Source organism: Chrysochloris asiatica, unplaced genomic scaffold (assembly GCF_000296735.1).
Source record: "Chrysochloris asiatica unplaced genomic scaffold, ChrAsi1.0 scaffold00044, whole genome shotgun sequence".
NCBI lineage: Eukaryota > Metazoa > Chordata > Mammalia > Afrosoricida > Chrysochloridae > Chrysochloris > Chrysochloris asiatica.
This window is the reverse complement of record NW_006408562.1, coordinates 16,602,195-16,614,630: the sequence shown is the minus strand read 5'-3', so window position 1 is coordinate 16,614,630 and position 12,436 is coordinate 16,602,195. Positions and strand designations below refer to the sequence as shown.

At 39.9% G+C, this 12,436-nt stretch overlaps 1 protein-coding gene across 2 annotated transcripts in view; it reads left to right on the top strand.

Moving 5' to 3' along the window:
- Positions 1-12,436, top strand: part of DOCK10 (dedicator of cytokinesis 10) — a 401,968-nt gene that overhangs the window by 359,359 nt on the left and 30,173 nt on the right. For both annotated transcript variants that reach the window (XM_006861898.1, XM_006861899.1), the window contains exons 44-48: positions 221-331; positions 1,922-2,137; positions 5,337-5,394; positions 5,730-5,828; positions 9,588-9,694. In XM_006861898.1, the coding sequence (XP_006861960.1) occupies positions 221-331; positions 1,922-2,137; positions 5,337-5,394; positions 5,730-5,828; positions 9,588-9,694 (591 nt within the window). The remainder of the gene's footprint in view (positions 1-220; positions 332-1,921; positions 2,138-5,336; positions 5,395-5,729; positions 5,829-9,587; positions 9,695-12,436) is intronic.

Below are 12,436 nucleotides of genomic sequence, written 5' to 3'. Positions count from 1 at the left end.
TAGCCTTCTTTAGCGCTTTGAGAGATACATTGTCATTGAGGTGATTAGGAAAACCCAAGATTATATGACTTGCTGATGTTTTAATACATATTGGTGTTATTGGTAGGATCGGCAGGGGTATTTACATTAACCCAATCAAATGAGCTTTTCTAAAGATACTATTTCAGAGCTTATTTTAAGCATTCTCTTTTTTGTTTGTTTCTGTTATTTTCTCTTCCAGCTCATCAAGGCTGTAAGCCAGCTAATAGCTGATGCTGGTATTGGAGGATCTCGGTTTCAACATTCCCTAGCAATTACTAATAATTTTGCTAATGGCGACAAGCAAATGAAAGTAAGAAATGTGTTGTGGACTTCTTATAAAGACTTAAGAATAAACTGATGTAGATTCTTTTTGTGAGAATTCCAAATATATAGAAGTTCCTTGTGTGGCACAAATGGTTTGCATTTGGCTGATAATCAAAAGGTTGGCAGTTCAAAAACCCGCAAGGCTGCAATCTGCTTCTATTAAGATGACAGCCAAGAAAACTCTGGGGAGCAGTTCCACTCTGCAACACAGGTTTTTCTTTGATGTGAAGTGCCGTCGAGTTGGTTCCGACCCATAGTGACACTGTATAGGGTTTCCAAGGAGCAGCTGGTGAGCTTGACATCACCGACCTTGCAGTTAGAGAGCTTTGTAGTCCTGGCACATTAACCCACAGCGCCACACCAGGACTCCTGTAACACAGGATGTCTCCTAAATCACAAATGAACAGCAGAATATGTAGAATTCTAATCTGCAAAGTCATTTGAACTGCAAAGATTGGTGGTTTAAGCTCACCAGCTACTCCTTGGAAACCCTATACAGCAGGGTCGCTATGGGTCGGAATTGACTTGAAGGCATTTAACAACGACATATTTTCCTTACTGGTATTTTAACTCAACATTCCATTTGTTCCTGATAATTGGTAATCATCTGTTACACTTTCTATTCGGTGGAATTTCCAGTCTATGCTGAATAATGGCATAGAACAAGATTTCTCATCAATATCCCAAAAGACAGGGATTTACTCCTGATCTCTCTCAGAATCCCAAATTCAGCTCATCTTTCTTTTAGCACTTTTTGAAGACTTTTTCCTTTAATCATTAGACTGAAAATCCCCAGGCTAAAATCTGGCTTCAGGTATGGCTGGGCCCAGGGTTAAAATAACATTTTCAAAGATCACTGTCCCCCTCCCAACTCCATTCCTCTGTTCTTACCTCTCTCTTTGCTTCCCAGCTCCATATCCGTCTGTGTTTATATTTGCAGGTAGCCTCTCCCCAAGAGATTACTCTCAGAAACTCTGAGAAGACTGTATCATTCTGTGAATGGTTCTGACTCACAAAGACCCTGTATATGGTTTCTAAGGAGCAGCTGGTGGATCAGATCAACAGACCTTTTGATGCACACAGTCCAGTGCTTATCCTACAGCACTACACCAGGACTGCACGTTTCTCAACAGTTACCAATTAAAATCCCAAAACTGAATCTTTTTTATTTAACCTTGCATCGTATGTTCATCCCTGAATCCATCAGTGTGGTCTGAGGAATCGAAGTTCAGTATTGTCTAGCCAGTGTCACCTGTCATTCCTGTTTCCTGGGAGTGGAATCAGATCCATTCAAATCACACAAACTAGAGTCAGGGATGAGAGAGGCTTATGGAAAATTAGATGGTCGAGCATGAGCCTGAAGACAAAAAGGATCATCTACTACAATCCTTCCCTTTAAATGCGCAGTACACCTAAAGTCACAATTCACAGACTGCATACGTATAGAATGTACATATTTATTCACATTATATAGAATGCACCAAACTGTCATCAGAGTCATAAGTGGTGGCATAACTTGAGGGAAGTTGACATGAATTCTAGAAAGAGACTGACTCAGACTCTCTGTTTTCCAAAGAACAGCAATTTCCCAGCAGAAGTAAAAGACCTGACGAAACGTATCAGGACTGTTTTGATGGCCACGGCTCAGATGAAGGAGCATGAAAAAGACCCTGAGATGCTGGTGGATCTCCAATACAGCCTGGCCAACTCCTATGCCAGCACCCCTGAGCTCCGGAGGACTTGGCTGGAGAGCATGGCTAAGGTTCATGCGAGAAATGGAGACTTATCAGAGGTGACGACTTACGGTTCATTCTCCATCAACATTGTCATTCCGATGAGGACAAATGGATTTTCATGTAGAGCCTGCATTGTAAACTTTACTTAACTTCCTACTAGTCTAGTTATGACCCGATTATACGTTATGCACATTGAATTTAGGTGGAGGTGTAAGGCTGTCAGACTCAAAGTAAATGAGATCAGATGAAGATCAGAGCCTGTGGGGCACCCACAGGAACTGTAAAAAAAAAAAAAAAAAAAAATGCAACTGCAACGTAGAACTAAATTTTATAACTTGAGATGACAGAGAATGGTCATAAGGGATCTGGAAATTAAGCGTGGTATACATTTAAAAAATTCTTACCTGAAATTTAAATTGAGCCAGGTGGGAGGGGCTGGGTGAAAGAGGAAAAGGTGGGGAAGGGGGTGAGGATGAGAAGGCCTTGCTTTAGGGATACTGAATTTCTATGATTGGAAACAGATAGTGATGGTTGTACAACATGGTGAACATAATACGTCACTGAATTATATGTGTGAAGATCATTGTAATGGCAAATGTTTTGTTATATATTTTACTATAATAATTTTTTCAAAAAAACGGAACAGGAAAGGTTGTCACCATGGTAAGTAAGCTCAACCAAAGGTAATCTGTCCCCATTTTGAAGAGTCCACTGTGTGAAGGTTATCTATAAATATGCAAGTTTTATCTTGGCTTAAACTGTGACCCTATGGGTTAATGCACTGGACAGCAAAGTCAGTTTGAACCACAAGGTCGGCCGTTCAAGCTCACCACCCACTCCTTGGAAACCCTATACAGGGTTGCTATGGGTCAGAACTGACTTGACAGCACTTAACAACAAACATCAGATGGATTGTATCCAGCAATTCATAGCATCTGTGTGGCTTCTGGGTATCAAGAAGGGGAGGTCTGCCTTCTTCTTAGAACCATGTCCCTTTTCCAACATGATTCGTTTGTCTAAACACGTCCTAAAACCCAGAGCTCGTCTAAATGCACCTGGTGTTTATTGTTATTAGGGTCTATTGAGTCGGTTCTGACTCATAGCAATCTATATACGGTTTCAGAGGAGTGGCTAGTGGTTTTGAACTGCCTACCTTGTGGAAAGCAGTCTAGTGTTTACCCTACTGTGCGTGTTGCTGTTGTTGTCAAGTGCCGTCGTGTTGGTTCTGACCCATAGCAACCCTGTATAGGATTTCCAAGGAGTGACGGGTGAGCTTGAACCACTAACCTTGCGGTTCAAACTGACTTTGCAGTCCAGTGCATTAGCCCACAGCACCACGGCAGGCTTGTTGTTGTTATTAAGTACCATGGAGTCGGTTCTGACTCATAGTGACCCTGCACAGGGTCTCTGAAGTTGTAAATCTTTACAGGAGCAGAAAGCCTCACCTTTCTCCCGCAGAACAGCTGGTAGTTTTGAACTGCCGACCTTGAGGTTAGCAGCCCGATTCGTAACCACTACGCTAAAATAGAGCCAACCAGAGGCCTGGCTGGGATGTAGTTTGTTGAGGACAAAAATGAAAAAGTCCAGTTTCCTTGGACTGCCCTAAAAATGATGGAATTCCTCCATAAAACTTCAAAAGAAAAATGCTGAAGTTCTATTGAATCTTCAGCAAGTCAAGTTTCTAGTGTGTGCTCAGCACCGTTCAAGGCTTTGTAGGGGATAGTTCAGAAAAATGAAATACCACCCATGTTATCTAGTTTGGAAATGAGGAACATAGAGGCTACATCAGAAAGTCACACTATTTCATCAAGTGCCATGGTGTGTGGAGACCATTTTTAGGGCCACTGAGATTTGAGGAGAGATAAGTACTAGAGGAAGAAAGGGCAAGAAGGCATGTCATTTTTGCTTCCAATTTAGATCCAGATGTTAGAGTTTATAGATTGCAGTTGAAAAAAAAAAAAAAGCAAAAAACCTGTGACATTAGTCTTAGATACTAAAGAAGGACGATAATCCTATGTGGAAATTGTTTAGTCCATCTGAAATCTATGAGGGTGAGTCAAAAATTATTTGCACTCTTGCTACAGAAGCTACGTTAGTCAACTTTAAAAAAAGACAAATGCATAATTTTTTGACATCATCTCCTTGTTTTCCAATATGTTCTCTCCATCTGTCAACAAGCTTTTGTATTCCCTTTTTAAAAAATGTTTTAGACTGAGCTGTGAGAAATGAATGTACTGCTGTCTTCACTTTTACCTCAGAAGTGAAAGTTTGTCCTCAAAGAACTGCTGTCAGGGGCCCAAACAGATGAAAGTCTGATGGAGTAAGATCAGAACAGGATGCTTTAACACCTCAAAATGAAGTTTTTTGCAGAGTGTCAACAGTGTGGACAGATGTATGAAGACATGCGTTGTCATGCAAGATCGTAAATTCCTTGGGTATCAGTCCTCTTCCTTTAACCCTTTAGGCTTCAGCTCTCCAGTGAGCATATCACTGCAATGAGCACTGTTGATTGCAGAACTTTTTTCCTGATAATGTTCCAATACTAGGCCTTGAACAGAAAGTGCTGATACGATAGTGCAGCTAATAGAAATCTTACTATACCCAGAGTGCAGATAATTTTTGGCTCAATCTCAAATATCTTGGCACTGTGGGTTAATGCACTGGACTGCAAAGTTAGCTTGAACCACAAGGTCAGCAGTTCAAGCTCACCAGCAGCTCCTCGGAAACCCTATATAGAGTTGCTATGAGTCAGCTCCTACTCGACAATACTTAACAATAACAGTCCAAAAGCAAAACAGTTGCCATGAATTTGATTCTGATTTATGGGGATCCCTTGTGTGTACAGGGTCGCTATGAGTAGGAACCGACTCCACGACACACGGCCGCCACCACCACTTGTGTGTCAGAGTAGAACTGTGCTCCACTGGGTTTTCCTTGACTGCCGTTTCAGAAGTGGATATCAAGGCCATTCATCCAAGGTGCTTCTGGGTCAATTCAAACCACGGACCTCTCACTTAGCAGTGTGTGCTTAAACAATTATGCCACTAAACCCGAAAAATCCTCCAAATATTCATGGGTTTCATTCTTTTCTGAAATATAGCTGATCCTTATTTTTAATTCTGTCATTACAAAGGATCCTTCATATATTCTGACATGAAGTCCAGACTCACCATGGAAGATAGGCTTGAATTAGATACGTAAAGTAATCCGTAATCTACCATCCCCTCACCGTCTCTGTTTTCTGTCTTCTTCCAGGCTGCTATGTGTTACATCCATATAGCTGCCCTCATCGCAGAATACCTGAAAAGAAAGGGTAAGATGACCATGTAAGGAGAAAAAGTCCAGAAATGCACCTCATGAAACTTAGCTTAACTGACTCATTTTATATTGTATTTATCTCAGCTATGTGTATAAAGCTGCATTTACTTTCATAGTTATGTCTCATCATGCTGTCATTTTAAAACTTAACTCTCTCCATTGTGCCTTGATCATATGCCTATTTCATGTACAGCAAGACCACTGGATGGTCAGCGTCTCAGTTCAAAAAGAAAGTGCCTGCCGTGTTGGTTAAAGACAACGCAGCGTTTAGTCAGCTTGCATTAACAGCCACATGTAGTGATGTTCTAACCTCATCTTGCACTACCATAGGTTACTGGAAAATGGATCAGATCTGCGCGCCATCCCTGCTCCTGGAGGATGCCCACCTCTGTGATAGCAACCCATTACTAACAACTCCCGTTGGAGGAAGTGAGTGCTCTAACCATGCTTGTTCACCTCCACATAACAGTGCAGAAGAAACCAAGTTGCTGCTTAAATTTTACTGCCAGGGAACTTGTAAAAATGTAATTCCTACAAGTAAAAACAATCTCAGACCTACATGCAAAGACCATTCAGAAATCTCATCCAAAATTGAAAAAGTTCAAGTTACTGAAAATTCCTCTGCACACAAAGCTACATGTTAACCAATATTCAGGCTTAGGGAGAGGGGCTGTGTTTTGCTGTCTGTCTGCATGCTGGGATGTCCTTGGAATCTTAGTCTGAAATTGATGAAGCCTTTCAAATTGTAAGAGGAATCCATTTTAATTTGCTCATTCGATATAAATGATACAAAATTAGAAGCATAAGTATAGGACATGTGTAGGAATCCACAAAGTGTTGGTGAAACAAATCCTTCATCTTTTCACTCAAAATTTCCACAAGCATTTTGTAGCCCCCTGTTATATAACGAGCACTTCACAGCACCAATATATAACTTGATGTTATAATGTTTTAAATCAGAGCCTTAAAATAATCCTCTGCAAAGTGCATAAAGCTACCTCATTCATACTAATAAATGCTCATCATCCTGCAACTCTCATCAACAGAGAGTTTGGTGGCTCTGTAAGATAAGCCTGAACTTCGAATATTAAGGTTGGCATTTCGAACCTACTAGCCTCTCTGTAGGAGAAAGATGACACTTTGTGTTATCACAAAGATTTTCACAGCCTTGGAAGTCTCTATGAGTCAGAACTGACTCGACGGCACTTAACAACAACAACATTATAATCAACATGTTCCATTTTATTCTTTCAAAAGCATAAACTGATTGTGGTACTGTAGGATAAGCACTGGGCTGCCGACCACATGGTGGGTGGTTCAAAACCACTAGTCACTACTAGGAAAACCTATGCAGGGTTGATATGAGTCTGAACCTATTCGATGACACCAAAAAACAGCAATAAACACATAATGGTTTATGGTGTAGGTTTTCTTTCATTAAAAATCTTTCCTAATTAGTGTTTGATAAAAAAAGATTCTATAACAATATTTACAAACAATATTTCTTTGTTCAAAGAAATGAGGCAGTATAGTTAACTTATTTGATCTCTACTTTCTTGCAAAAATCTGTTCAAACCCAATGTGTTATTTAAATAGCAGTGCATCAGATAACACTATCTAAAAGTTATAACACAGTGAAGAATTTAGCGTATTAAAACAGAAATAAATCTTTAAATGCTAAAATTTTTAAAACTTAAAAATAAATAAATGCACTTGAATTACAATATTTTGGTGGTCTCAAGCCCACCAGGCACTCCTCCATAGGAGAAAGATGAGGCTTTCTACTCACACAAAGGTTTACAGCTTCGGAAACTATACACAGAGTCTCTATGAGTTGGAACCAACTCAGCAGCACTTAACAACAAGTACTGGAAAATAATGTACTCATTAAGAAAAAGAATATGTTAATTGAGTCCTGGTGTAGTACTGTAGGATAAGCACTGAACCATAAGGTCATTTGAACAGGAAGGTCAGAGGTTCAAACTCACCAGTCGCTCCTCAGAAACACTGTGTAGGGTTGGAATCACTTGATGGCACTTAACAACAACAACAACAACAATTTAGTAAACTTCCAATTGTACAAGTGATTATTTATGAAGCATTAGTAATGGTGTGGCTGTAAGATAAACATTGGATTTCTGAATGCAGTATCAGTGTTTCAAACCCACCAGACACATCTTGAAAACACTATACAGGTTCGCTATTAATTGAAACCTACTCAACAACGCTAACAACAAAACAACAATAAATTAAACTCATTTATTCAGGATCCCTGGTAGCACAATGTTTGAGACACTCAGCTGCTACCAGCAGGTTAGCAGTGTGAACCCTGCAGCCATTTCTTAGGAAGTAGTTTTGCCAGTCTGCTTCTGTAAAGATATACGGCCTCGGGACCCTGTGGGGCAGTTCTACTCCACAGCTGTAGATTTTTATGTGTGTATGTACGTGTTTGTTTAGTATACACTCATATCATTGGCATATATATGAAGCTCATTGGCAAATACTGTGTGGCCCTGTAGGATCAGCACTGGGCTTCTAACCACAAGGTTGGAAGTTCAAACCCACAAGCTGCTTATCAGAAACCCTATACAAGGTCACTGTGAGTAGGAACCAATTTGATAACACTTCACAATACCAGTATATAAGTTTATGTTGATGTTTTGAATCAGGACAGTAAAACAATCCTCTACAACGTGCATAAAGCTACCGCCATCATACTAACAAATGTTCATCATCCTGCAAGAAGTAAGTTGTGACTTTTCCTTTTACAATCAGTTTTTAAATATTCTAGTACATGTCTAATTACTGGAGCTGTATTATTAGGACTAAGTAGGAAAGGGGAATTAAAAATTATTGTGTCACTACAATTATTATGATTAAAATTTGGAACATGTTTTGGGAAGGATCGTTTAGTTACATAGCCAATGTGGTAATGATTAAATATGGAAATATCCTACAAGAGCATTTGTTGTTATTAAGTAAGACTCATAATGACCCTGTATAGGATTTCTCAGGAGCAGATGGTGCGTTTGAACCACCAACCTTGCAAGTAGCATTCCAGTACTTATCGAGGATGCCTAGAAGAGTATTGTTGTCGTTAAGTACTGTCGAATCAGTTCCAACCCATAGCGACCCTATATAGGGTTTCCAAGGAACAGCTGGTGTGACTGAACTGCTGACCTTGCGGTTCAAACTGACTTTGCCATTCACAGCATTAGCCCCAGCTCTTAGCAATCATTGAATAAGCATTTGCCACATGGGTCACTGCACTGACCACTGGGTTACTAATATCTCTTTAGGAGTCAAAGGCAATTCTATGAGTCCCAGGTTGTTATCACCTCACATTTACAAATGAGAAAATCAACACTCAGAGAAGAAAATAAAGTGCTCCAGATCTTATGGTTCGTTTGTGCTAGAGCCAGAGTCCCAGAGTCCACTGAGATCCCTAGTCATTCATATCTGATCTCTCCTCTGGGTATATTTGTTGATGTTAAGTGCCGTTGATTAGTTTTCGAACCATTGTAACCCCATGTAGAGTTTCCAAGGAGCGGCTGGTGAGCTTGAACTGCTGACCTTGAAGTTCAAACTGACTTTTCAGTCCGGCGCATTAACCAGCAGAGCCACATCAGAACTTCTCTGTACATACCCAATATCAAGTGTTTTTGTATATTTGCAGAGCCCAACCCTTGGTAATCCTGAAATTACCAATGCTGAAAACATTTGAGAAGTGTCCTGAATAAGACTAAAGAAAAAATAATGAGGACTGAGCACTGCCTGTATAGTACACTGGTGATACCAACTATTTCCTGAAATATTATCTTTTTATCCTCACAACCATTCTTTGAGGTGATAGTGTTGTCTCCAGTTGAACAGATGAGGAAACAGGCTCAGAGAAGTTAATAAAACAAGGCCAATGGCACAAGCTCTACTTACACATCCCAAGCTTGGTTCATAACCTCATCTAGATCCTCATAGGCAATGTGGATTGCCCGAGAGTGACTCAAAGGTTACACCAAGGGCAACATGACTTCTATGGCAGAGTATTTATCAACCCTCACTGTCTAACCATCTCATGGATTGTCTGAGTTTTATAATAACACCACTTACCGCATCCTGAGGAAAGGCATTATCTTACCGAAACAAAATGGGCCTCAGATAATAATTATGTCGTTGTCTTGATTCTCACAGGTATGTTCTCCATGGGCTGGCCAGCTTTCCTGAGCATTACACCAAATATAAAAGAAGAAGGAGCAATGAAAGAAGATTCAGGAATGCAAGATACACCTTATAACGAGGTTAGAGCAAAAGTTGTCTCTCACACAGTAATGGAGTAAAAATGTCTGTTTGATTGTGACATGAAACTAAATTGAGAAAAGGAAAAATGAATTATGAAAGAAAGAACCTTACTCAGAAGTCTACAATATAACTCATTTAAGCAACATGAAAGCCAAGATAAACAGCATGAGCCGCCATTGATAAAGCAAGAACTCCATTTAAAATGTAAGCCACGGCTTACTCCCAAAGCATTTACCCAAAAGCACACATATGATATTAGCTTTTCTGTAAGATGTACAACCTGAAGACTGGGCAAAAGGTAAGAGATGCTGGAAGTTTTGTGAGTTCATCACAGCTTTTTGCTTTGTTTGGTTTGGGTTTTGTTAATTCGCTAGAAAGCTTTGCTATAGATGTAATGGGAAAGAAAGACTCACTCATTTCTGCAGAAAGTCTTCTGATAAACAAATCATGGCCATCTTTTTCACTAATGACAGCGAGAAGCTATCTCAAGGGATTCTTCAGCAACAATTCTGAAAAGAAATAAAGCTCCTGTGATCGAGGACTTTGAAGACTAAGATGTAGGAGAAAATTTGATAAACTATTCTTTTAAAAAATCATAGGTGGAAAATAAAGTACAGAAAGCAAATTTAGAGGTGGATTTTAATGAAAGTTTTCATAGAGTTAGCATGAAATTAGTGTGCATTATAAACACAGTAAATGCAATTACATCTTTTTTCTCACTATTTCAAATCATTAACTCCACATCTGTTGGTTTGTCATACTGTGGAGGTCTGCATGTTGCTGTGATGCTGAAAGGTAAGCCATCAGTGTTTCAGATACCAGCAGGGTCACCCCTAGTGGACAGGCTATGTAGGAGCTTCCAGACTAAGACAGACTAGGAAAAAGCACCTGGTGATTTACTTCTAAAAAAATTGGCTACTCAAAACCTTATGAATAGCAACAGAATGTTGTCTGATATAATACCTTGAAGATAAGCCCCTCAAGTTTGGTAGACACACAAAATACTACCAGGGAAGAGCTGCATCCACAAAGTAGAGTTGACCTTAATGACATTGATGAAGTAATGCTTTGGAGACTTCATTTGCTCATGTGGCACAACTCAAAATGAGAAGCAATGGGTACAAAGTAGAAAAATCAGAAGTTGTCAAAATCAATGTTACACTTGCCAATCAATATCCTGGGCATTGTTATGTCCATTGCCATGGAGTCAGTTCTGATTCATAGTGATCCTGAGTAGAGTTTTCAAGCAGCTGGTGTATATGAACCACCAATATTGCAGTTAGCAGTCCAGTGCTGATCATACAGCACCACTCCAGGATTCATCGTAGGCATTAGTGAGCAGAAATGTTCTGGTACTGGCTATATAAAATTAGATAATCATATATCCTACTATACTGAGAATGACAGATTGAGGAGACTCTGTGTTGCACTCATTGTCAACAAGACCATTTCAAGATCTCGGCTGAAGTAGAGTCCTATCAGAGACACAGTAATATCCCTATGCCTACATGGAACCAAAGAAGACAGCCTTTTAGAGATTACACCTTAACCTAAAGAAAAAAAAACAAATATCCTCACAACTAGACCAATAAGCAGCATTGTGATAAATGGCAAAAGGATTGAAGTTGTCAAGGACTTCATTTTACTTGGATCCACCACCAACATCCATGGAAACAATAGTCAGAGAATCAAATGAAGTATTGCATTAAGCAAATACATTGCAAAAGAGCAACTTAAAGTGTTAAAGTCACTTAGAAGTGTTAAAAACGATGTCACTTTGAGGATGAAGGTGGACCTCACCCAAGCCATGGTATTTTCAGTGACTTCATATGCACTGAAACCTGAATAATGAACCAGGAAGACCACATAAGAACTGATGCTTTTCAATTTTGTTGTTGATGAGGAATAAACAAATGTGTCTGGGAAGAAGTACAATCAGAATATTCTTTACAATGGAAGAGGGTGAGACTTGATCTTAGGTACTGTGGACATTTGATTAGAAGGGACTAGTCTCTGGAGAAGGACATCCTGTTTAGTAATGTAGAGGGTCAGTGAAAATGAAAAAAGAAAGTTCCTCAACAAAATGGACTGCCGTAGTGCCTGCCACAGTGGCCTCAAACATAGCAATGGTTGTGAGGAAGGCACAGGATCAGGTAATGTTTAATCCTCTTGTGCACGGAGTTTGCATGAATTATCATTGACTCATTGGCACCTAACAACAACAACAACTGCATTTCACATTATTCTTATGAAACGTTTCTAAAAGCATCTTATAGAAAATATTTCCAACAATATCAGATATTTGCTTCAGAGTTTAAATGGTGTTATTCAGTTCGGTATTTATTAAACAGTAAGTATTTGTGAGATGGTTCATTGCAATTGACTTGAAGGGACTGGTATATGTGAGGCATTGAGTTCAGAGCTAGGCTGACAAAGCCAAGTCAGACATAATCCCCACTCACAAGGACTTTAGAGCCTTGAGCAAGACAGATGCTAGTGTGGGGAGTGGTTAGGTAAGAAACCTATGCCTAGTAACTAAAAGTCCAGCTATCATGTTGTTGTTGTTAGGTGCCATCGAGTCAGGACCAACCCAAAGCGACCTTATGCACAGCAGAACTGTCCGATCCTGGGCCAGCCTCAGTACTGTTGCCACACTTGAGTCCATCGATGCTGCCACTTGGCCAGTACATCTCATTGGGGGCCTTCCTCTTTTTCTCTGCCCCTCCATCTTACCAAACATG